Genomic DNA, 27,017 nt, shown 5'->3' with positions numbered 1-27,017 from the left:
TTGTGGCACACGGGCTCAGTAGTTGTGGCTCACAGGCTCTAGAGGTCAGGCTCAGTAGTTGTGGTGCATGGGCTTAGCTGCTCCGTGGCAAGTGGGATCTTCCCGGACCAGGGCTTGAACCTGTGTCCCCTGCATTGGCAGGCAGATTCTTAACCACTGTGCCACCAGGGAAGTCCCCATAAATTTTAAAAGATTCAAGACATACGAAGTGTATCCTTTGACGGCAGTGGTATTAAATTAGAAATTAATAACAGAAAGATAAATGGAAAATCCCTAAATATTTGGAAACTAAATAACACATTTCTAAATAATACATGGGTCAAAGAAGAAAACAAAAGATAAGTGAAAATGTATATTGAACTAAATGAAATGCAAGTTATCAGAATTTGTGGGATGTCTCTAAAGCAGTACTTAAGAGGAAATATATTAAATTATTAATTATTAAATGATTAGCAGCATTAAATTATATTGCTATAAATTACTAGAAAAGAATAAAGATCTCAAATCAATGATCTCAAATCTAAGCACAAGCAAGAGAGGAAAAATAACAAGTTAAACCCCATGTAAGAGACTTCCCTGGCAGTCCAGTGGTTAAGAATCTGTGCTACCACTGCAGGGGGCATGGGCTCAATCCTTGATTGGGGAACTAAGATTCCTCTTAGCGTGTGTTACAGCCAAAAAAAAAAAAAAAAAATCATGTAAGAAACAAAGGAAGCACACATGATCAGAGTGAAAATCAATTAAATGGAGAAAAATGGAGAAAATCAGTGCAGCCAAAAGCAATAAAATTGCTAAACCTCTAGCTAAATCAATCAGGGGAAAAAAGGACACAAATGTCTAATATCAGGAGTAAGAGAGGCAACACCACTACAGAATCTATAGATATGAAAAGAATAATATGGAAATATTATTAACAACTTTATACTTTGACAACTTAACATTTAATGGAAAAAATTCCTTGCAAGACACATACTACCAAAGCTCATCCAGGAAAAACTGATAACCTAAACAATGCTATGTCTGTTAATAAATTGAATTTGTGGTTAAAATATTCCCACAATGAAAATTACTGGAGCACATGCCTTCACTGGGGAATCTACCAAGTTTTTAAAGAGGAAATAATACCAGTACTGCACAGATTGTTCCAGAAAATTTAAGAGAAGATAATACTTCTCAACACATTCTATGAGGCCAGCTTTACTTTGATACTAAAACCAGAAAAAGACATTACAAGCAAAAAACAAAAACAAACTTGCAGACCAATAATTTCCATGAATATAAATGCAAAAATTCTTAGCAACACTTTAGCAAATCGAATTCAACAGTGTATAGATGGGCTTCCCTGGTGGTGCAGTGGTTGAGAGTCCTCCTGCTGATGCAGGGGACACGGGTTCGTGCCCCGGCCCCGTAAGATCCCACATGCCGCGGAGCAGCTGGGCCCGTGAGCCATGGCCGCTGAGCCTGCGCGTCCGGAGCCTGTGCTCCGCAACGGGAAAGGCCACAACAGTGAGAGGCCCGCGTACTGCAAAAAAAAAAAGTGTATACAAAAGATAATATATCATGTCTAACTGATGTTTATTCCAGGAAGTCAAGGTTGGTTAATATTTGCAAATGAATCAATGTAGTTCACCATATTCACAGAATAAAAAAAGAAAAGCCATTAAAAAACAAAAGCAAACCTGTATGATTATCTCAATAGATACAGAAGAAGCCTTTGACAAAATTTAACATCCATTCCTGATAAAATTTCCCAGCAAACTAGGAATAGAAATGATTCTCCTCAAACTAAGTAAAGGTATCTATGAAAAACACTTAGCTAACATCATACTTAACATCAAATGACTAAGTATTTTATCCTAAGATTAGAAATAAGGCAAGGATATCCATTCTTACTACTTCTTTTCAACATTGTACTGGAGATTCTAGCCAGTGTAATAAGGCAAGGAAAAGGCATCCATATTGGAAAGGTAGAAGTAAAACTGTCTATTTGCAGATGACATTAATCATATACATATAAAATCCTATGGAACCTACAAAAAAAGTAACGATAACTAATAAGCAAGTTCTGTAAGTTTGCGTGTTACAGGTTTAGTGTAGAAAAATAAATTGTGCTTCTGTAACAATCAGAAATTGAAGTGAAAGATATAAAAGCACAAAAATATGAAATAGAGATAAAGATAGACAAGATCTGTACACTGAAAACTCCAAAACATTGCTAAGAGAAATTAAAGGAGCCCTAAATAAAAGGATATATACAATGTTTATGTACGGTATGACTCAATATTGCTAAAATGTCAGTTTTGCCCAAATCAGTCTAATGATTCAATACAATTCCTGTCAAAATCCCTGCAGAACTTTTTGCAGAAATTGACAAGCTTATTCTAAAATTCATATGGAAATGAAAGAGACCTAGAATACCCAAAACAACTTTGAAAAAAAGAACAAAGTTTGAATATTAATAATACTTGATTTCAGGGCTTATTATAAAGCAATAATAAGACAATGGGGAATTGGCACCAAGATAGACAAATAGATCAGTGGAAAAGTATAGGAATTCCAGCAATAAATCAGAAATATGCAATCAATTTATTTTTGATGGAAGTTTAGAGGTAATTCAATGGAGAAATCATAATCTTTCAGTATACGGTGCTGAAACAATTTGCAAACTCATTTGCAAATACAGTCATATGAACAACTTTGATTCATGTATCATACCACATAAAAAGTTTACTCAAAATGGACCATAGACCTAAATTTAAAACTAAAATGTAAATGTAAAAACCTACATGTAAAGCCTAAAACTGTAAAACTCCTAAGGGAAAATCTTTCTAACCTTATATTGGACCAAGCTTTTTTAGATACAAAACCAAAAGCATAATCCATCAAAGAAAAACTGATAAATTGGACATCTTCAAGATCGAGTTTCAGGTCTTCAAAAGACATGTCACAGGTTGGTAGCAAATATTTGTCAATTACATATCTGATGAAGGACTTGTATCCAGAATATACATTTTTAAAAATCTCGAAGATGACTGTGAAGGAAGCTCCTGAACTCACCTCCTCCCATGGACACACCAAATCTACAGCTACACATGGAACAGTTCCTTCTGAAGGAAATCCAGAAACCAGCTAAGCAACTCTTACACATCAGGCAAATGAGAAAAAAAAAAAAATTGAAATGGATAGAAAAGACTGAGACATAATCTTGCCATAAGTCCAGCCCCCAGCACAACAACATGCAATTGGTAAGGAACTCACAACTTTAATTTTCTCCCTGAGGAGTGAAGGGTTTGGACCCGGCATCTAGTGTTCCTACTATTAGGACTTCCATCTGAGGGACAGGGCCCCAAAACACCTGGCTCTGAAAGCCAGTGGGGCTTGTGTCCATTAGACCCACCAGAATCTAGCAAACAAAGAAACAGTTTGTAAAGGTTTGCAAGGACTCCTTATGACTATACCTGAGGCTCTGGGCCGAGGCAACTGACATAAACGTCCTTCTCCCAGTTTCTTCCTTAAAGAGGCCTGTTTTTAAAAAAAAAAATTTTATTGAAGTATATAGTTGGTTTACAATGTTGTATTAGTTTCTAGTGTACAGCAAAGTGGTTCAGTTATACCTGTAAGTATATACATACTCTTTTTCAAATTTTTTTCCATTATAGGTTATTGCAAGATAATGAATGCAGTTCCCTCTACTATACAGTAGGACCTTGTCATTTATCTGTTTTATATATAGTAGTATGTATCTGTTAATCCCAAGCTCCTAATTTATCCATGCCCCTCCTTCCCCTTTGGTAACCGTGAGTTTGTTTTCTATGTCTGTGAGTCTGTTTCTGTTTTGTAAATAAGTTCATTTGTATCATACTTTTAGATTCCACATATAAGTGATATCATATGATATTTGTCTTTCTCTGTTTTTCTCTGACTTACTTCACTTAGTATGATAATCTCTAGGTCCATCCATGTTGCTGCAAATGGCATTATTTCATTCTATTTTATGGCTGAGAAATATTCCATTGTATATATATACGACATCTTCTTTATCCACTCATCTGTCAGTGGACACTTAGGTTGCTTCCATGTCTTGGCTATTGTGAATAGTGCTGCTATGAACATTGGGGTGCATGTATCTTTTTGAATTATAGTTTTGTCCAGATATGTGCCCAGGAGTGGGATAGCTGGATCATATGGTAGCTGTATTTTTAAGTTGTTTTTTTTTTGGCTGCTCCACTCAGCTTGCAGGATCTTAGCTCCTTGACCAGGGATAGAACCCAGGCCCCCAGCAGTGGAAACATGGAGTCCTAACCACTGGACCACCAGGGAATTCCCTCTATTTTTAGTTTTTTAAGGAACCTTCATACTGTTCTCCATAGTGGCTGTATCAATTTACATTCCCACCAACAGTACAAGAGGGTTCCCTTTTCTCCACACCCTCTCCAGCATTTATTATTTGTAGACTTTGATGATGGCCATTCTGACTAATGTGAGGTAATACCTCATTGTGGTTTTGATTTGCATTTCTCTAATAATTAGCGATGTTGAGCATCTTTTCATGTGCCTGTTGGCCATCTGTATGTCTTCTTTGGAGAAATGTCTATTTAAGTCTTCTCCCATTTTTTGATTGGGTTGTTTGTTTTTAAAGAGGCCTATTTTCAACCTGAGGGTCAGACTCCTAATTTAACATACATCTAGGAACTGACCGCAATTCTGCCTGAGACTGGGGAGGCTGGAAGCACCATCTACACGTCCCCCCTCTGATATCTCTTTGAAAGGAGCTTTTGCACATATCTGGAACCCTGGCCTTTGTGACTGCCATGCAGAGGATACACCCCCTTGATCTGGTGGCCAGCAGGTCTTGCATTTGTGGGCCCCACTGGACTGTAGCAAACAAAGAAACAGTTACTAACTGGCTATCCTTTATGGCTCAGTGCAGAGAGAGCAGACAGAAACACTAGCTCCCATTCTTTCTCTGCAAGAGGTCTGCTTGCATACTTTAAAAGCCACTGCCTGAACATCCAGCTTCCCATCACTCACTGTGCATCTAGGTGCTGACTGAGATCCTCCCCTTGGGTACACTGACAAGTCATGGTACACCCTCCCTCCTGGGAGACAATAAGCACAAAGGAGGCAATTTGAGAGACAACCAAGAGCTAAGCCTGGACTGAAAGATAAGATTTATCTTCTACAAGAGACCACTCTGTGAATACGGGGAGAATATGGCTGTTTTATCTAATTCACAGAAACCAACATGGAGAATTAAGGGAAATGAAGAAAGAAGGGAGTGTGTTCCAAACAAAAGAACAAGATAAAACTCCAGAACCAAACCCCAGTGAAATGGAGATAAGTGATATTTACCTGTAAAGAGTTCAAAATAATGGTCATAAAGATGCTTACTGAGGTCAGGAAAACAATGCATGAATAAAGTAAGAATTTGCATGGAGAGAGAGAGAGTTTAAGAAAGTACTAAACATAAATCATAGAGCTGAAGAATACAATAACTGAACTGAAAAATTCAAAACAGGGGTTCAACAGCAGACTAGGTGAAATGGAAGAAAGAATTATTGAAATCAAGGACAGAGCAGTGGAATTCATCCAATCAGAGGAGCAATAAGGAAAAGAAAAAAGAAAAATAGAGTGAAGACAGTTTAAGGGACTTTAGGGACACCATCCAGCTGAACAATATTCATATTATAGGGGTCCCAGAAGGCACAAAGAAAGAGAAAGGGGCACAAAGTTTATTCAAAGAGATAATGGCTGAAAAATTCACTAATCTGGGGGAAAGAAACAGACATCCAGATCCAGGAAGCCCAGAGAGTTCCAGATAAAATGAATCTAAAGAGACCCACTAAGACACATTATAAATAAATTGTCAGAAAGTAAAGACAAGGAGAAAATCTTAAAGGCAGTAAGAAAGAAACAACTTGTTAGATACAACGGAACCCCTATAATACTATCAGCAGACTTTTCAGCAGAAACTTTGCAGGCCAGAAGGGAGTAGCATTATGTATTTGAAATGCTGAAAGAAAAAACTGCTAACCAAGAATACCTGGCAAACCATACTTCAAAAACAAATTTTTTTTTTTGGCTGCGTCATGTCTTAGTTGTGGCATGCGGGCTCCTCATTGCGGCGCACGGGCTTCTCTCTAGCTGTGGCGTGTGGGTTTTCTCTTCTCTAGTTGTGGCACTCAGGCTTAGCTGCCCCGCAGCATGTGGGAAACTAGTTCCCTGACCAGGGATCGAACCCATGTCTCCTGCATTGGAAGGTGGATTCTTTACCACTGGACCACCAGGGAAGTCCCCTGTCCTTCAAAATTGAAGGAGAGAGAGTTTTCCACATAAGCAAAAGCAGAGAGAGTTCATTACTACTAGACTGACTTTACAAGAAATGTTGTAAAGACTTCTTCAAGCTGAAATGAAAGGACGTTAATTAGTAACAGGAAAATATATGAAAGTATAAATCTCACTGGTAAAGATAAATATGTATTTAAACTCAGAATATTCTAGTGTTGTAATGGTGGTGGGCAAATCATTTGCAAATCTAGTATGAAGGCTAAAAGACAAAAGTAGTAAAAATAACTATAACTATGACAATTTGTTAATGGATACACAAAATAAGAAGACATAAATTATGATTCAAAAATATAAATTGTATGTGTGACGGGAGAATAAAAATATAGAGCTTTGATATGTATTGAAACAGGTGGTTATCAGCTTAAAATAAATTGTAATAAATACAAGATATTTTATACAAGCCTCACAGTAAACACAAAGCAAAAACTTATAATAGATACACAAAAGATAGAGACAGGAATCTAAGCATACAACTACAGAAAAGCATCAAGTCACAAAGGAAGAGCCAAGAGATGAAGAAAGGAACAAAGGAATTACAAAACAGCCAGAAACAATGAACAAAATGGTAATAATAAGTCCATACCTATCAATAATTACTTTACATGTAAATGGACTAAATTCTCCAATCAAAATATATAAAGTGACTGAATGGAAAACAACAGCCAACTATATGCTGCCTACAAGGGACTCACTCAGTTTTAAGGACACACACAGACTAAAAGGAAAGGGATGGAAAAAGATACTCTATGTACATGAAAACCAAAAGAAGGTAGGGATAGCTATACTTACATCAGATGAAATAGACGTTAAGCCAAAGACTGTAATAAGAGGTAAAGAAGGTTATTATATAATGATAAAAGGGTCATCCAATAAGAGAATATGACATCTGTAAAAATTTACGCACCTAACGTAGGAACACCTAAATACATAAAGCAAATATTAAGAGACCTGAAAGGAGAAATAGACAGCAATGCGATAACAGTAGGGGACTTCAATACCCCACTTTCAACAAAGGATTGATCATCTAGACATAAAATCAATAAGGAAACATTGGACTTAAACTATGTGTTAGACTATAGGGACTTAGACATTTATAGAACATTCTGTCTAACAACAGTGACTATGCATTCTTCTCAAGTTCACTTGGAACATTCTCCAGGATATTTCTGATCACATGGTATGAAACTAGAAATTAATTACAAGAAGAAAACTGGAAAATTCAAAATTACGTGACAATAAAACAACATGCGACTTAACAACCAATAGGTCAAAAAGTAATCAAGAGAAATTTTTAAAAATACCTTGAGACAAATGAAAATGGAAATACAATATCAAAATTTATAGGGTGCAACAAAAGCAGTTCTAAGAGGGAAGTTGATAGCAATAAACATCTACATTAATTAAACAAAAATAAAGAGTGCAAATGCACAACCTAACTTTACATTTCAAGGAACTAGAAAAAGAACAAATGAAACCCAGGGTTAGTAGAAGGAAAGAAATAACAAAGATCAGAGCATAAATAACATAGAGACTAAAAAGAAAATAGAAAATATCAATGAAACTAAGGCATGGTTTTTTGAAAAGATAAACAAAATAGACTAAGCTTTAGTTAGACTTACCAATAAAAAAAAAAGAGAGGACTCAAAATTAGAAATGAAAGAGGAGACATTACAATTGATACCACAGAAATACAAAGGATCATAAGAGACTACAGGCATACTTTGGAGATATTGCATGTTCAGTTCCAGACCATCACAATATAGCGAATATTGAGATAAGGTAAGTCACACAAATTTTTTGGTTTCCCACTGCATATAAAAGTTATCTTTACACTATGCTGCAGTCTAAGTGTGCAATAGCATTATGTCTAAAAAAATGTACATACCTTAATTAAAAAATACTTTTTTGCTAAAAATGCTAACCATCTTCTGAGCTTTCAGTGAGTTGTGGTAGTAACATCAAAAAACCACTGATCACAGATCATCATAACAAATTAATAATAACAAAAAGTTTGAAATATTGTGAGAATTACCAAAATGTGACACAAAGACATGAAGTGAGCAAATGCCGCTGGAAAAAATGGCTCTGATAGACTTGCTCAAGGCAGGGTTGCCACACCCTTATTAAAAACACAACACCATGGGCTTCCCTGGTGGCGCAGTGGTTGAGAGTCCGCCTGCCGATGCAGGGGACACGGGTTCGTGCCCCGGTCGGGGAAGATCCCACATGCCGCGGAGCGGCTGGGCCCGTGAGCCATGCATGGCCGCTGAGCCTGTGCGTCCGGAGCCTGTGCTCTGCAACGGTAGAGGCCACAAAAGTGAGAGGCCCACGTACCGCAAAAAAAAAAACAAAAAAACACAACACCTGTGAAGCACAATAAAGCAAAGTGCAATAAAACAAGGTATGTCTCTACTATGAACAATTGTATACCAACAAAATGGACAGCCTAGAATAAATGAATAAACTTCTAAAAACATACAACCTACCAAGACCAAATCATGAAGAAACAGAATATTTGAACAGAATTACTAGTAAGGAGATTGAATCAGTAAAAAAAAAAAATAAAGCTCCCAAAGAAAATCTAGGACCAGATGGCTTCACTGATAAATTCTATCAAACATTTAAAGGAGAATTGTTTCAATCCTCTCTAAAAAATAGAAGAGATGGGAACACTTCCAAACTCATCTTATGAGGTCAGCATTACCCTAACACCAAAACCAGAAAAGGACACTACAAGAAAAGAAAATTACAGGCCAATATCCCTGAACATAGATGCAAAAATCCTCAAGGAAATGTTAGCAATCTAAATTCAACAATACATTAAAAGGATCATATACCATCATCAAGTGGGTTTTATTCCACAAATGGAAGGATGGCTCACCATCTGCAAATCAGTCAATATGATACACCACATTAACAAAATGAAGGATAAAAATTATATGATCATCTCAAGAGATGCAGAAAAAGCATTGGATAAATTCAATATCCACTTATGACAAAAACTCTCAACAAAGTGGGTATAGAGGGAATGTACCTCAACATAATAAGGCCATATATAAAAAGTTCACAGCTAACATCATACTCAATGGTGAAAGCTGAAAGCTTCTCCTCTAAGATCAGGAACAAGACAAGGATGCCCACTTTTGCTACCTGTATTCAACATAGTACTCGAAGTCCTAGCCAGAGCAATGAGGCAAGAAAAATAAATAAAAGACATCCAAATCAGAAAGAAAGGAGTAAACCTGACTCTATTTGCATATAACATGATATTTTAGATAGAAAACTGTAAAGACTCCACCAAAAACCTGTTAGAACTAATCAACAAATTAAGTAAAGTTGTAGGATACAAAATCAATATAAAAAAATCAGTTGTGGTTCTATTCTTTGGTTGTTAGAACCTAGTGGTTCTAACAACAAACTGTCAGAAAAAGAAAACAATCCCATTTACAATTGCATCATAAAGAATAAAATACTTAGGAATAAATATAACCGAGGAGGAGAAAAATCTCTACACTGAAAAGTATAAGACATTGATGAAAGAAAATGACTAAGACACAAATAAATGGAAAGAATTTATGTCTTCATGGATTGAAAGAATTAATATTGTTAAAATGTCCATATCATTTAAAGCAATATATAGATTCAAGGCAATCTCTATCAAAATTCAAATGACATTTTTCACAGAAATAGAAAAAAAAACCCTAAAATTTGTATGGCACATAAAAGACACTAAATAGGACCACATCAAATTGAAAGCTTTTGCACAGCCAAGGAAACTATCAACAAAATGAAAAGGTAACCTATGGAATAGGAGGAAATATTCACAAATCATGTATCCAAAATATATAAAGAACTCATACAACTCAATAGCAGAAAAAGACCCAAATAATCTGGTTAAAAAATGGGCAAAGGAAGTGGACAGACGTTTTTTTTAGAAGACCCTCAAAAGACCAACAGGTAGATGAAAGGTGCTGAACATCACTGATCATTAGTGAAATGTAAATCAAACCCACAATGAGGGAATTTGCTGGCCATCCAGTGGTTAGGACTCCACACTTTCACTGCCAAGGGCACAGGTTCAATCCCTGGTTGGGTAACTAGGATCCTGCATGCCGCATGGCCAAAAAAAAAAAAAAATAACAACCACAATGAGGTATTACCTCACACCTGTTAGAATGACTGTCATTAAAAAGACAGAAGATAATAAGTGTTGGTGAGGATGTGGACAAAAGTGAATCCTTGTGCACTGTTGAAGGGAATATAAAATGGTATGGCTACTATGGAAATCAGTATAGAGGTTCCCCCCAAAATTAAAAACAGCACTACCATATAATCCAGGAATTCTACTTCTGGGTGTATATCTGAAGGAAACAAAATCAGTATCTCAAAGAGATGTCTGCAGCCCTATGTTTATTGCAGCATTATTTACAGTAACCAAGACATGGAAACAACTTAAGTGTCCATTGATGGATGACTGAATAAAGAAAATATGGTGTATACAGTTGACCTTTGAACAACGTGGAGGTTAGGGGCACCGACTCCCTGTGCAGTAGAAAATCCAAATATAACTTTTGTCTCCCCCAAAACTTAACAGATAATAGCCTACTGTTAACCAGAAGCCTTACTGATAACATAAACAGTTCATTAACACATATTTTGTATGTTATATGTATTACATGTGGTATTCTTACAGTAAAGTAAACTTAGAGTAAAGAAAATGCTATTAAGAAAATTATAAGTAAAATAAAATACATTTACAGTACTATACTGTATTTATCAGTGCCGTAAGTTTCTATTGCCTGTTTACATGATGAATCATCTGTCAGCACCTACATCAATATTGTCTTACATGTTACAAAACACTATAGGTGTTATACGTATTACTAACACTACACATCAAAAATGAAAAGATGGGGAAGTCCCTGGCAGTCCAGTGGTTAGGACTTGGCGCCGTCACTGCCATGGGCCCGAGTTCAATCCCTGGTCAGGGAACTAAGATCCTGCAAATCGTGTGGTGAGCCAAAATAATAATAATAATAATAATGAAAAAGAAATTTGTATTTACTTATAACGATTCCTGCACTGATAATGAAGAAGCAACAATATGACTGCTTTATGATAGCTTAGTGTTAAGTGATATGATTGCTCTTCATGTTAGCCTAGTCTATTTATATATATACTTTTATAATTTTTAAAAATATTTATTTGGCTGCACTGGGTCTTAGTTGCGGCAGGTGGGCTCCTTAGTTGCGGCTCGCCGGCTCCTTAGTTGTGGCGTGCAAACTCTTAGTTGCGGCATGCGTGTGGGATCTAGTTCCCTGACCAGGGATCGAACCCAGACCCCCTGCATTGGGAGCATGGTGTCTTAACTACTGCTCCACCAGGGAAGTCTCTAGCCTATATATTAATGAATGAATTGTTATAAAAATGTTACGGCATACAGCATTACAGTCATGTTCGTAATACAATATTGGAAAAATTGTTATTTTTTTACAAAACCACTTACCTGTGGTGACAGACTGATATGCAATTTCTCCAGTTACAATAGAGAGGCATACAGTATGGTAATGTAATTCTTTGAAAGCAAAATTATAAAACAGTAAGAAAACTAAACATTATTAATTTTATATTAAATATCACTCACCTTATGCCTACATAAGGATAGGCTATCCACTTCAATACAAGTCTTGCACACAATGGTCTACACCAGGGGTCCTCAACCCTGGGCCGCACAGCAGGAAGTGAGTGGCGGGCAAGCGAGTGACGCTTCCTCTGTATTTACAGCCGCTCCCCATCGCTCGCATGACTGCCTGAGCTCCGCCTCCTGTCAAATAGGCAGCAGCATTAGATGATCATAGGAGCGGGAACCCAAACCCTACTGTGAACTGTGCCTGCGAGGAATCTAGGTTGCTCGCTCCTTCTGAGAATCTAATGCCTGATGACCTGAGGTGGAGCTGAGGCAGTGATGCTAGTGCTGGGGAGCGGCTGCAGATACAGACTATCATTAGCAGAGAGGTTTGACTGCACAGAGACCATAATAAACAATTGCTTGCAGACTCATATCAAAACCCTATCAGTGAAAGGCAAGTGAAAACAAGCTCAGGGCTCCCACTCATTCTGCATTATAGTGAGTTGTGTAATTATTTCATTATATATTACAATGTAATGCACAATAAATGTAATGTGCTCAAATTATCCCTAAACCATCCCTCCCCTCCCCTCCCCCCAGCCCCGCCCCTGGTCCATGGAAAAATTGTCTTCCACAAAACTGGCCGCTGGTGCCAAAAAGGTTGAGGACCACTGGTCTACATGATGAATATGTAGGTGATGATGGTGATGGTGACACAAAAACATCTCAAACAGTTAGATTTTCACACAAAGATACACACATACACAGGAGATAAGTTTATTAACTGTAGGACATGATGATGATTTATTATTCATTAAGTAGAAGTAGATCATCATAAAGGTCTTCATCCTTGTCGTCTTCACGTTGAGTAGGCTGAGGAGGAGAGAGGGGGAGAGGTTGGTCTTGCTGTCTCAGGAGTAGCAGAGCCAGGGGAGGTAGAGGCAGGAGAGGTAGGCACCCTTGGTGTAATTTTACAGAAATACATCGTAATTTATCTCTGACTTTTTTGCTTCTTGTCTCTAAAAATGTTTCTATATGGTGCCAACCCTTCTTCCACCATTTGCTTTAGTTTCAGTGCTTGTATCATAGAAGGATCCACGTCATAAAAGAAGTCAAAAGCAGTGTTGAATAATTGGAACTCTCCTGCCAGATTGTTCCGTGTCAATTTGGTCTCTGTCACTGCTTCTTCTGTGTCTGCTTCCTCATCGTGTGGCTCTGGTTGGAAGCGCTCATCTCCATCAGATCCTCTTCTGGGAATTCCTCGGGCATGGTGCCTATTAGCTCTTGAATTTCTCCAAGATCCATATCTTGAAACCCTTCACCTCCCACCTCTTTTGCCATATCCACATCTCTTTCATGATTTCCTCGGTTGGCTCTGTTGTAAAGTCAGACACACAACATCCAGACACAGTTTTCTCTAGCAGGAATTTATTTTTTCAGGCTTGATGGCTTTCACGGCTTTTTCTCTAACAATGATGGCGTTTTCAGCGGTGCAATCCTTCCAGACTTTCTTGATGTTCTCTCTGTTGGTGTTCTCTTCCATAGCGTTGACAATCCTTTCCATAGAGTACTGTGTGTAATGAGCCTTAAAGGTCCTTATGACCCCCCAATCTAGAGGCTGAATTAGATGTTTGTGGGCAAGTAGACTACTTCAACGTCTTCAGTGTTGAACTCATGGGGCTCTGGGTGGCTAGGGTCATTGTCCAGTATCAAAAGAACCCAAGGCAGTCCCTTACGGGCAAGGTACTTTTTGTCTTCAGGGACAAAGCATCGATGAAACCAATCCAGAAAACATTACTCATTGTCCAGACCTTCTTGTACAACCAAAAGACAGCTTGTGTTTATCTTTTCCCTTCAAGGCTAGTTAGCAGCTTTACAGGTACGGGCAGTCCTGATCATAAATCTGTTGCTGAACCCAAGTTGGTGTGCCCAATGCACAGTGAGGCCCCATATATTTTATGCATTCATGACATACCTAACTTTTTCTTATTTTTCAGTATTTTTAGGTTATGCAGTTCGTCTGCGAGGTTTTTCAAATTGTCACAAATCTCCAAAATTTTTTCCAAATATTTATTGAACAAAATCCATGTGTAAGTGGACCTGTGTAGTTCAAACCCACATTGCCCAAGGGTCAACTGTATATATACAATATTATTCAACCATAAAAAAGAAATAAATCCTGCCGTTTGTGACAACATGGATGCACTTTGAGGGCATTATGCTGAGTGAAATAAGTCAGACAAATTCTGTATAATCTCACTTATATGTGGAATCTGAAAAAACAAACCAAACTCAGAAACAGAGAAGAGACTAGTGTTTGCCAGAGGTGGGGGTAGGGAGTGGGAGAAATGAGTGAAGGTGGTCAGAAGTACAGACTTCCAGTTATAAGATAAATAAGTTCTGGGGATGTAATGTCCAAGATGGTGACTGTAGTTACCAATACAGGTTTCCCCACTATCTGAAAATAGAGCATTCCTGTGAAACCTTTTGGAAGCTCAGATGGTGTAAAGTGAAGAAGCTATTACCTTAGGGACACATCTTGCAAACAGATACACAGAATAAATGGAGATAAAGCACAGATGCTCACAGACACAGTACAAAGCTATGATGGCTTGATGGTGAGATGCTGAGCGTAGTTTCTGGGGAAAGAGCTTGGCGGTTCCACTCTCCTTGCTTGGGGTTCAAGCCACCCTTATAAGAGCTCGCTACCAAACAAACTCTGATGCTATTTTTGCTTTTCACCTTTTTTCATAAAAGCAAAAATCCTCTTCAGATTTCTTTCAGTTAGTGAAAACAGGTGCTAATGCAGGTCTTTTGTAAAAGTGAACTTTCAAAAAGTGGGGGCTACCTAGACTCTATAATATATTTGAAAGTTGCTAAGAGAGATCTTTATTTAATTATTTATTTGTTTATTTGTTTTTTTATTGGAGTATAACTGCTTTACAATGTTGTGTTAGTTTCTGCTGTACAATGAAGTGAATCAGCTATATGTATACCTATATCCCCTCCCTCTTGGACCTCCCTCCCACCCTCCCCCCCATCCCACCCATCTAGGTCGTCACTGAGCACCGACCTAAGCTTCCTGTGCTTTATAGCATGTTCCTGCTAGCTATCTATTTTACACATCGTAGTGTATTTATGTCACTCCTAATCTCCCAATTCATCCCACCCTCCCCTGCCCACATGTGCCCTGCCCACTGTGCCCACATGTTCATTCTCTACATCTATGTCTCTATTCCTGCCCCGCAAATAGGTTCATCTGTACCGTTTTTCTAGATTCCACATATATGCATTAATATATGATATTTGTTTTTCTCTTTCTGGCTTACTTCACTCTGTATGACAGACTCTAGGTCCATCCACATCTCGAGAGTAGACCTTCAAAGTTCTCATCACAGGAAAAAAACTCTAGTAACTGTGTGAGTTGCTGGTTGTTAACTGAACTTATTGTGGTACTCGTATTACAATAAATACATATATCTAATTGTGATGTGGTACACCTGAAACTAATACAATGTTATATATCAACAATATCTCAATAAAACTTGGGGGGCAACTCTCAAAACTCAATAATAAGAAGATAAACAACCCAATTTTAAAAGACAAAAGATGCAACAGACATACTACCAAAGAATATATAGGATGTCATACAAGCATCTGAAAGGATGCAAATGCAAATTAAAACCATGATGAGATATAATATGCCTCTTGGAATGGCTAAAATTAAAAATTCTCATCCTACCAAGCGTTGGTGAGGACATGGCACAACTAATTCTCATGCACTGCCAATAGGAATGTAAAGTGATACACCCTCTTTGGAGAACAGTTGGCACTTCCTTAAAAAGTGACACAGACACCTCCCATATGAGTGAGGTATTCTACTCCTTGGTATTTATTCAAGGAATATGAACTCATACATCCAAACCACGACTTTTATACCAATGTTCATAGCAACTTTATTTGTAAGATCCCCAAAGTAGAAACAATCCAAATTCTATCAAAAGGTGGATGAATTGAAATGTTGTGTTGTATCTATATAATAGACTACTCCCCAGCAATTAAAGGTAATGAACTGCTGATAACAGGCATACCTTGTTTTACTGCATTTCGCTATATTGTGCTTCACGGATATTGCATTTTTTATAAACTGAAGTGTTGTGAAAACCCTGCCTCGAGTGAGTCTGTCAGCGCCATTTTTCCAAAAGTATTTGCTTACTTTTGTCTCTGTGTCACATAGTGGTGATTCTCACAATATTTCATTTATTCAATAATTATTTAAATTATTATTATATTTGATATGGTGGTCTGTGATCAGTGATCTTTGATGTTATTACTACAATTCACTGAAGGCTCAGATGGTGGTTAGCATTTTTTAGCAAGAGTGTATTTTTAATTTAGTAACTGTGTATTTTAAGAGTGTATTTTTTGATTAAGGTACATACATTGTTTTCTTAGGTATAATGCTATTGCACACTTACCAGACTACAATATAGTGTAAACATAATGTTTATATGCACCAGGAAACCATAAAGAAGAAAAAAATGGCTGGTATACAAATAATCAGTTCCTCAGTTGCACTAGCCTCACTTCAAATGCTTAATGCTAAATGCAGCTAAGGACCACCCTATTGAACAGCGCTAAGGAATATTTCCATCATGCAGAAAGTTCCCTTGGAAAACACTGCTCTAAGGACCTCCGCTCCTGGTTGATAGTAAGACTTATCTTTTTTTTTTTTTTTTTTGCGGTACATGGGCCTCTCCCTGATGTGGCCTCTCCCGTTGCGGAGCACAGGCTCTGGATGCGCAGGCCCAGTGGCCATGGCCCACGGGCCCAGCCGCTCTGTAGCATGTGGATCCTCCCGGACCGGGGCACGAACTTGTGCCCCCTGCATTGGCAGGCGGACTCCCAACCACTGCGCCACCAGGGAAGCCCCAAGACTTACCTTTTATGAAATTATCTTTCCTACACACTTTCCTGTTGGCCATTTTCCCTTGATTACATTTTGTTTTGTTGTAAGACAAACACGTATTTTCTTTTTAAGGTGTGCATGGATCAACATCATTGTCTTTATTTTGTTTTACAGTTGTTTTTTCTGCAATGATATTTGAGACTATCACAAATCAAGATCTGCCTGTGATCAAGTGTGTTTTAATCAACCATAGAAACAATGATTCATCAGTGGGGACATCATCATCGAATCCCTTGGTAAAGTAATATTAAAATGACAACTTTAGCTATTTTCTCTAGAGACCATACTTTGTAAGCTATTGACACCTGCCATGGCTTATGGGCTTTTCTTTTTTATGTATTTAAGTATACTAGATACTCATATCCGGTACAGATGATCGTCTATACTCATTGCTACCTGGCACTCCATTCCATCAAGAGCCTTGTTCTCTTTGGGTTTAGATTCAGGAAGGACAGTGATACTAGAATGAGTGAGAAACAGGAATTTCCCTTTCTCCTTAAAAAGAAGCCAGGCTTCTCTCTCAAGCCTGAACCCCTAATTTCCAACTGTCTCCTGGATTTAGATAAGTAGATTTTTCCATTTGCTCACTAAGACACACCTGTATAATTTATTTCATTTCTATTTCCCCAAGCATCTTCTTGTTTTAATGGATTTCTGTTTATGGCCCTGTCTAGTTCCTAGGCTTGAAAGCTCAGCTTCCTTTTGGACTGCTTCCTCTCCCTTGCCCTCACATTCAGTCCGTTACCAAGTCTTGTCAATTTCCTTTCTCTCCTAGTTCTCCTATAACCACCTCATGTTCCCTAGTCCCCCTGCCACTTCCCTAATTCCAGCCCTCACAGTCACAATAATATCATAAGTGGCTTCTTCCTTCTACAGTTCTGCTCAGATAGGGCTGCCACATGGGTCTTCCTGAAGCAGGGCTACATCCTTTACAGCCTGGCTTGGTCTTCCCACGGCTTCAAGTGACATGCACGTCGCTCCACAATCTGGCTCTGACTCCAAGTTCCAACCTTGTTTGTCGTTACTCTTCTTCATGCTATTCATCTATCACAGCCTAGCTATTTACTCAAATGAAGGAAGCTTAAGTGATCGAGAAGTGAAAATATTAAAAGTCTATATACAATAAAAAGTGAACATAAATTAGCCAGTTCTATGGCTTTTATCCAGTTAAGGATTCATACAGATATATAGTCACTCTGTTTTCTTTAACGTAAGTATAATACATAGACACATGCCAGGATGCCCTGGACACCACCCCCCACTTCCCTCCCAAAATCAGGGATATTGAATATATTCTCAAATTTTAAGCAGCGTGAAATAGGCGTCAATAACAACCTTCTACCTGCATGTAAAACTCCTGATTTTTTTTTTTTTTTTTTTTTTTGGCTGTGCCACTTGGCTTGCGGGATCTTAGTTCCTGGACCAGGGATCAAACCCATGCCCTTGGCAGTGAAAGGGCAGAGTTCAGTTCCCTGGACTGCCAGGGAATTACCCTAAAACTCCTGATTTAATACATGATTCTTTTTTATGCCAGAAGCATGGTTGGTTTACCTTTTTAACAGATATTGGTGTCATAACACATTGACTTATTAATAATTAAGGCATTTTGCATACATAGTATTTTTGTGCAGACAAGAAAAAATTTAATATTATTTGCTATGACAATTTATTCTTAGTGTCTTTTATTTAGTATTTATTTATTTATTTGGCTGTATCGGGTCTTAGTTGCGACATGCAGTATCTTTCGGTGTGGCCCACGGGCTCTTCGTTGTGATGTATGGGCTTCTCTCTAGTTGTGGCATGGGGGCTCCAGAGCACACAGGCTTAGTTGCCCCATGATATGTGGGATCTTAGTTCCCCGACCAGGGATCGAACCCACATCCCCTGCATTGGAAGGAGGATTCTTAACCACTGGACCACCAGGGAAGTCCCTTTAAGTGTCTTTTCAATGTGAGAAAATAGCTGCACACATTTAAGTGTTTTCTTATAAAACACAAGCTTTTAAAAAAAAATTACTGATGATTGGTCTCAGTTCCTAGTATTATGCGCTGCATTGTGTTTTATGTAGTATAAATTATATTCTTATGCAATATTCAGGATTGTATTAAGACCTAGTTGTTCTTAAACAACATCAGACAACAGTATTTGTTATACAACACCAGAATACAGTATTTGTGTGCAGTTCTTTTTGTCTTTGACCTTATAGTGTCCAAAGCATTATTTTCCAAAGTTATTTATGTTCATTCTTTTCTTTCCCACCACCTTCACTCTGGTTATGTTAGTTATTTGTGATACAATTAACTTCACTTGGTTTGTATTCCATTTTGAGTTCCCCCTATATCCTGGTTGGCTTTAATGATTTACTTTTTTGAGTATGTGAAACATGACTGTGGTCCTGAAAGCTAAAGCTATATACTAAAAGATATACTCAGAGAAGTTTCATGCCTACTGCCAAGTTTCCAACCTTTTCCCACCTACCTCCTGAACTTCACCAGTTCCTTTAGATTTTTTATATTATTCCTGTGTTTCTTGTGTGCAAATGAGCAGATACATGTGTATTTTCTTAATCTCCTTCCTTCTTCCACGAGGGGTAGCATACTTGAAAGTAGATACTTTTTGCCTTTAGCTTTCTTCACTTAACAGTCTTTCCAGGAAATCACTGCAAATAAGTTCATGGAGCTTGTCCTCATCCTTCTTTATGTCCTCCATGGTGTGGATGGACCGTAGTTTATTCAGTCAATCTCCTATGTATGAGCATTTTGGTGGTTTCTAGTATTTTACAACTATAAATGATGGTGCAATTAATTGCTGGAGATATAGCCCTCAAAATAGGATTGCTGGCTCAGAGGGTGAAGTGCACAGTAGTTCAGTTAGGTGTTGCCGAATTCCAGTTCCCCTGCAGAAGGGTTGCACCTGTTTGCATTCCCCCAGCAATGTGTGAGAGAAGCTGTTTCCTCACAGACTCCCTGACAAAATGCGTTGTCATACTTTAAAATTTGTGCCAGTCTGATAGATAAGTGATATCTCAGTGTTGTTTTGAGTTTTTCTGATTATGAGTGAGCTTGAACATTTTCTCATATGTTCAAGGGCCATTCTTTATATCTTTTTTATGAATTGTCTATTCATTTCTTTTTCCCATTTTTTCTTTTTTTCCCCCCTTATTGTTTATTTATTTATTTCGGCACCAGGTCTTAGTTGCAGCATGGGGGGATCTTCATTGCAGCGTGCGGGATCTTTAGTTGCGGCATGAGGACTTCTTAGTTGCGGCATGTGGAGTCTAGTTTTTCGACCAGGGATCAAACCCCAGCCCCCTGCATTGGGAGCGTGGAGTCTTATCCACTGGACCATCAGGGAAGTCCCTCTTTTTCCCATTTTTCTACTGTCTTTTAGCTCTTGTGTCCCTCAATGTTAAAAAAATTTTTTTTTTCCTTTTTTTTGGCCGTGTTGTGAGGATTGCAGGATCTTAGTTCCCTGAATAGGGATTGAACCTGGGTCCTGGGCAGTGAGAATGCGGAGTCCTAGCACTGGACCGCCAGGGAATTCCCTAAAAAAATTATTTATATATTAGGGATATTAGCCCTTTATTTCCTTTATCTGTAATACGCATTGCAAATATTTTCTTCTAGCATGTCAGGTTTTTGTTTGTTTTTACTTTTTTTAATAACTCAATTTATTTTAAACTTTATTTATTTTTGGCTGTATTAGGTCTTTGTTGCTGCGCTCGGGCTTTCTCTAGTTGCAGCGAGTGGGGGCTACTCTTCATTACGGTGCACAGGCTTCTCATTGCAGTGGCTTCTCTTGTTGTGGAGCACAGGCCCCAGAGTGCATGGACTTCAGTACTTGCAGCACGCGGGCTCAGTTGTTGTGGCCCGAGGGCTCTAGAGCGCAGGATCAGTAATTGTGGTGCACGGGCTTAGTTGCTCCGCGGCATGTGGGATCTTCCCAGACCAGGGCTCGAACCCGTGTCCCCTGCATTGGCAGGTGGATTCTTAACCACTGCGCCACGAGGGAAGTCCCTGTTTGTTTTCACTTTGTGTCCCCCTTTTAAGATCCAGCTCAACTGCTGTACTCCAGTGAAGCATTCCCACCCCCACTATCCCAGCCTGGAAGTCACCTCTCTCTCCTCAGAAGCTCCAGAGCACGTAAATGCACCTTTCAGAGTAGTTGGTATCTGTTTATGGGGCGCATCGTATTTCACTTTTAGTTATTTCTTCCTATTAGAATCAAAACTCAAGGACAAGGTCAGTGTCTATTTTCCCCTAGTCCCATTGCGCCCAACAGGTGGTCTAGCACTTATCAGATATTGACTAAATAACTCACCAGATACTAACTGAAGAAATGAAAAAATAAAATCAGAAATGTGGCTTATGGTCAGTAGCAGAAGAGCTGCCCTACCCTGCTCTTCACCTGCAGAAGCTTGTGTGTGTGTGTGTGTGTGTGTGTGTGTGCATACACACGTGTGAGGGCTACACTATGTGTCGGGGGGTAGGAGGTGAGGGGTCCAGCAGCAGAAGTTGCTAGAACACTGTCCTCTCAATATATCTCAGTTATTTAAAGCAGGCAAGGGGTGTGATGGTGGCAATGAGCCTATGGGGATGTCTGCCCAGAACATACTGGGTTGGCCACAACGTGTGTTTGGGTTTGTCTGTAACATCTTATGGAAAATCCTGAGCGAACTTTTTGGCCAACCCAATATTTTAGTTTTTAAGCTCCCTCTAACACAGATACTAATTTACTATTGCTATGTAGATGCTTATCTGCATACCAATAATCACAAAAACATATACCTATGTATTCTTTTTTTGTTTTTGTTTTTGTTTGGCCGAGCCACGCGGCTTGTGGAATCTTAGTTTCCTGACCAGGGATCGAACCCAGGCCCCCGGCAGTGAAAACACAGAGTCCTAACCACTGGACACCACGGAGTTCCCTATACATATGTGTTTTAATTTTATGATTATTATCTGTATATTAGTTTGTGATTGTGAGGGCTGCCATAACAAAGTCTCAGACTGGGTGAGTTAAACCACAGAAATTTATTGTCTCATAGTTCTGGAGGCTAGAAGTCTAAAATCTAGATGTCGTCAGGCTTGGTTCTTTCTGAGGCTGTGAGGGAAGGATCTGTCCCAGGCCCCTCTCCTTGGCTTGTATGGCCATCTTTATGTTCACAGGGCGTTCTCCCTGTGTGCTTGTCTTCTCCAAATTTCCTCTTCTTATAAGGACATCAGTCATAAGATTAGAACCCACCCTAATGGCCTCATTTTGATAGGACCACCTCTGTAAAGGCCCGGTTCTGAATAAGGTCACATTCTGGGGTACTGGGGGTTAGGATTTCAACATATGAATTTGGGGGACTTCCCTGGTGGTCCAGTGGTTAGGACTCCGAGCTTCCGCTGCAGGGGGCACGGGTTCAATTCCTGGTCAGGGAACTAAGATCCCACATGCCACATGGCACAGCCAAAAAAAAAAGAATTGGGGAGAACACAGTTCAAACCATAACAGTCTATAAAACATTTTAGAAATGCAGCCTAAAATTATCTGTCTTTTCTTTAGAGACTTGTAATTTATAGGCATTTTGGTCAGACGTATGATCCTCAGTGGGTTATGATGTGCTTGGCTGTTGTGTGCCATATGTCAACATGTGTTCATTTGATAAAGCTTCCAGCTAAGAAGAAGATGCATTAAACATGCACTTGTAGTAAATTCACATTATTTTGTCTATGACATAGGCATCAGAATCCCGGGAAGACCTGGGCTGTGCCTTGAGGCCCGAGAGCACAGAGGCAGTCTACGAAGCAGCCACCGTGGAGGTGGACGTAACTGCGTCCATCACACTGCAAGTGCTGGTCACCACTCCGGGGAACATTTCCTGTCTCTGGGTCTTTAAACACAGCTCCCTGAATTGCCAGCCACACTTTGATTTACAAAACAGGTAAGCAGGGGCGGGGCAATGTGCAACCACAAGGATTTTTGGAGGAATAGTTTCTTGCCATACAGAGACTTTCTTGCTTCATTTGGAGTTTCTTTTCCAATCTCTGTACATGTTCACTGTAACTCTTATTTCCAGTGAAAGAAAATAAACTAAAAAATAGCTAAGGCATGGATACCTGACCTTTTACAGTGGTCAAAACCCATAGGACAAATAACACAAAAGGTGAACCCCAGTGTAAACTGTGGACTTTAGTTAATACCAGTATTGGTTCATCAGTTGTAACGAATACACCACACCTATGCAAGATGTTACTAATAGAAAAGCTATGTGTGAGGGGTGGGAGTGGAGTGAGGGTGTATGCAGGATCTCTCTGTACTTTCTGCTTAATTTTTTTTTCTCCTTAAGTTTTCCATAAACCTAAAATTGCTCTAAAAATAAAGTCTATTCATTTAAAAACTTATATACAGATGTATAGGTATATTTAGGGCCTAAGAAAGCAGTGATGACTGGCAAAATGTAAAACAAATAGTGAAGAATATTTGGGATTTTAAAGATGGCTTGTTTTTTAAACTGGATTTTGTCTTAAAGGTAAAAACTTAGGAAGTTTTCATTCCGTCCTGGTTAAAGTAGCAAGGAGCTTACTAGTTAAAGCAGTGAGAAGCTTCTTTCTGGGAAATCCTTGGGGAAGAACCCTTGGCTTTACCTAGTTTGTTTCACAGTATGATGAGCAGAATTGCAACGATATGTGATATCCACAAGGCATTTTAGTAAGAAATTGATCTGTATGTGGGGAACGTTGGTCTCACCATCCAGAAAGACATCGTGGCCAAGGTTTGTAGATTGACCACCAAGCCTGTATCTAACCCTGGACTGACTGCTGCCCCCTGCTGTCCGAGACCAGGTGGGGCAGGAAGCAAGGGGCACGGGCCATTGAAATGCCCACTTACTAATTCTAAGGTGCTTTATTCTCTAATTCTTGGGGTGCTCAGGTGCCCCGAAGCTATCGAAGAGCCACTGTCTTTCCAGGAGCAATGCAGGAAATGGCCCCTCAATGACCCAAAGGGGGTTCCATGCCACCTGACCGAGACACGGGAGAACATCTGTGACTGACTTGTACCAAGTATTCACATTTGTGTCTTTAAGGTCAAACCAATGTTTAAGTAATTTTCAGGACAGTAGCTATAATTCTGAAGTTTGGTTCTAAATCTTAGAGCACATTCATTTTCCTTTCCTCTTTTGAGGCCATATTACTCGCTTCTCTTTTTTGCTTACTTTTATCTTGGGGTTAAACCAAAGGCAATCTTCTATTAAGAATTTTGGCTTAAAGAAATGTTCTGGTAATCTTATTAAAAGCTGATGCCACAACAATTCTTGTTAGATTGAGGTCAAAAAAAGCAAAGTAAAAAAGTAGGGTACTTTTTACTCTGCTGAGAGGTTGCCTTTTTGTTCTAGGACAGGCAGCCAAAATCATAGGTCTTATGTGGATTAGTTAACTTAGTACCAAAACATTTTTAGCCACTTCTCCATAGTAAAGAGTTACAGAAATTAAATCTGGGCTTAGACTCATAGCCAGACACACCTAAGCTTTGATAACCGTCTTAGAGTTTTGTATGACATGCCCAAGAGTTCTCACGTGATACCAGGAGAGTGAAGGTTCAGAGGAAGAAAGCACATCCCCAGGGTACCTGCATAAGCAGAAAATACATATATTTCTCATTAATTTACTGCCTATATGAATGCAAGCACAAGTACTCTGGAACCATGCTGCTTGGAGCTCTAAATCAGGGCTGTTCCAATATCCTGTGCCCTTGGTTCACCTGGGATCTTGTTCAAAGGCAGATTTCGATTCAGTAGGTGTGGACGGGCCTGAGATTCTGCACAGACTCTCCCAGCTGATGCCCATGTTGAGCAGTGACGTCTAAAGGTCATAAAGTGTCCATTTAAATCCGACACTACTCAACAGACTGCTAGAGAGTATTCTAAGCTCTAAGGAGGACAGGTATCACCAAACACACATCAAAGTGGTTTCTCTGAAGAGAATGCCCCTAGCCAAATTTATCTTTACCAAGTATCTGAAAAGTTAGAAATACTCACATTGAGACATCTCTCCTTTGTGATATATCAGTGTAATTACTACCTCATAGGAAAATGCTTTGTGTCTGATTTTGCTTGAATTCTTGCCTCTAGAAGGGGTGGGATGGGGGCACAAAACGGACTGTTCTTGATGTCAGCAAGTCTTGCTTGTACCATCATCTGGTTCTGCACATGGGGCACGGAGGCTGGTGGCCGGGTGGCTGGCAGATATGCCTGTGGAGGGTGGTTTGTCATTGGCAGGAATGGTCCACCACTGCCAAGGAGGGCGTCCCAGCAAGTTTATACGTTTTTGGTAGGAGTTTTCCCTCCAAGGGGCTTCGGCAGCATGAGGTGAAGGTGCTCACTCCCCAGGGAGGGACTGGATAAAGGTCGAGGTGAAGCGAACAGGGCCCAGGCTGAGCGCCGGCACCAAACAGGAGCTGCGTTCTCCACCGAGGTGGACCAGAGCCACCCAACCACCTTCTGACTCAGTGTGAAATCCGAGGGTTTTTGTTTCACACGTTTTCCAGATTAACCAGTTCTCTTTCTTGTGTTTCAGAGGAGTCGTCTCCATGGTCATTTTGAAAATGACAGAAACCCAAGCTGGAGAATACCTACTTTTTATTCAGAGTGAAGCTACCAATTACACAGTATTGTTTACAGTGAGTATAAGAAGTAAGTGCCGTTTGCTACTAGGTATTCTCCATATTCTAAAGGAGCAGTTAGAACCCAAGAGCTCTTACCAGCTTCCCCAGACACATGAACCAGGTTTCCCTCGATACGTAGTTGAATTAATTGGACTCACTTCAACCACCCCATCACCTGTTGAGATCCTGATGTGACCCACGGATGGTGGGAGTGAGTGATCTTCAGAACCCAGGGCATCCTCTATTTTCCAGCTCCCCGTTTTTTTTCAGCGACAGATGGATGACAGGGAAGAAGTGGAAAGCATTTTGACCGTGGAGTCAGAAGACCTGAGTTCTTATTCTGGATCTGATACGACCACCTCAGGCAGGTCACGTAGTCTCTCTGAGCCTCAGTGTTCTGATCTGTAAAATGGGGATACCCATACACACCTCACAGGATTGCAAGAGCTTAGAGCTATCCAACAGAGCGGTCTGAGGCGATGAGAACGTCTGTCTGCTCTGTGCAGTAAGGTAGCCACTGGCTACATGTGGCCGGTGAACACTTGAAATGTGGCCAGCATGACCAAAGTCTTCATTTTATTTCATTTTAATCAATTAAAAATTCCATGTAAATAACCACATGGACCTGGCGGCTCCTGTGTTCATCCAAACACCAGATCGCTATGCAAACCATCAGGAACAACGCAGAAGTTCTCACCCAGGGAAGCAGCTGTGCTGTTGGCTGAACCACCATCTGTGTGTCTCCTGGCTTCTCCTTCTTTCCACCCACTTACGCACAGGCCTGCGGTTGTGTGGACTCAGCCCTGTACCCACTGGCTGCTTTACCCCACATGACAAAGGGGGACTAGAGGTGGAGGCGTTCACATGGGTCCCGCTACCTTTAGGGGCCAGGGCAGTGCTCCAGAAACTCTGGGTTTATCCATTTTAAAGCAAGCTCCTGGGCTACGCCTTGGTGTGTCTTGCCAGGCGGAGGCTGTGGTGCACGTGTGTCCAGCCCACAGAGGTGCGGGGCTCACGGGGAACCACGGCTCCCCTTGGCCGAGGCTGTTCTGCACCCACCATCGCAGGTGAACGGCCTGCTGAGAGGTATGGAAACGGGCACGACAGCCCGAGGCCGAGCGTGGCCAGGTCCACACTCTGGGCCCCGCTGCACTGGGTCTCGCACTCAGAGCTGCGAACAGAAGAGCACTTGTGGCCATTTCGATTCCCACAAGTGTCATCTGACCAGGGCTGGGGACAGGTGTTAGGTTCCAAAGTCAGCCTGTCAGGCAAAACCCCGGCAAAGTCAAAATCGGTCAACATTTGTTTTGAAAAACCCTTCAATTACTCTGATATTTATAGGACCAGAGCCCTAGAAGGTCAAAAGTCAGGAGGTACCTCTTGTTTCTTTTTGATTTTGGTCTTCTTCCCTGTCCCCTCCCC

The 27,017-nt window shown here is 39.9% G+C and overlaps 1 protein-coding gene across 1 annotated transcript in view; it reads left to right on the top strand.

Annotated features, from left to right (window-relative positions):
- The window catches only part of FLT3 (fms related receptor tyrosine kinase 3), an 80,181-nt gene that overhangs the window by 12,633 nt on the left and 40,531 nt on the right, over positions 1 to 27,017 (top strand). The window contains exons 2-4 of the mRNA XM_081214969.1: positions 17,061 to 17,182; positions 22,673 to 22,875; positions 25,508 to 25,623. Coding sequence (XP_081071095.1) covers positions 17,075 to 17,182; positions 22,673 to 22,875; positions 25,508 to 25,623 — 427 coding nt within the window. The 5' untranslated portion in view covers positions 17,061 to 17,074. The remainder of the gene's footprint in view (positions 1 to 17,060; positions 17,183 to 22,672; positions 22,876 to 25,507; positions 25,624 to 27,017) is intronic.

This window comes from Mesoplodon bidens (assembly GCF_964165515.1).
Source record: "Mesoplodon bidens genome assembly, chromosome: 17".
Classification (NCBI taxonomy): Eukaryota; Metazoa; Chordata; class Mammalia; order Artiodactyla; family Ziphiidae; genus Mesoplodon; species Mesoplodon bidens.
Note: the sequence above shows the minus strand (reverse complement) of the source record. Positions and strands in the feature narration are given on the sequence as shown.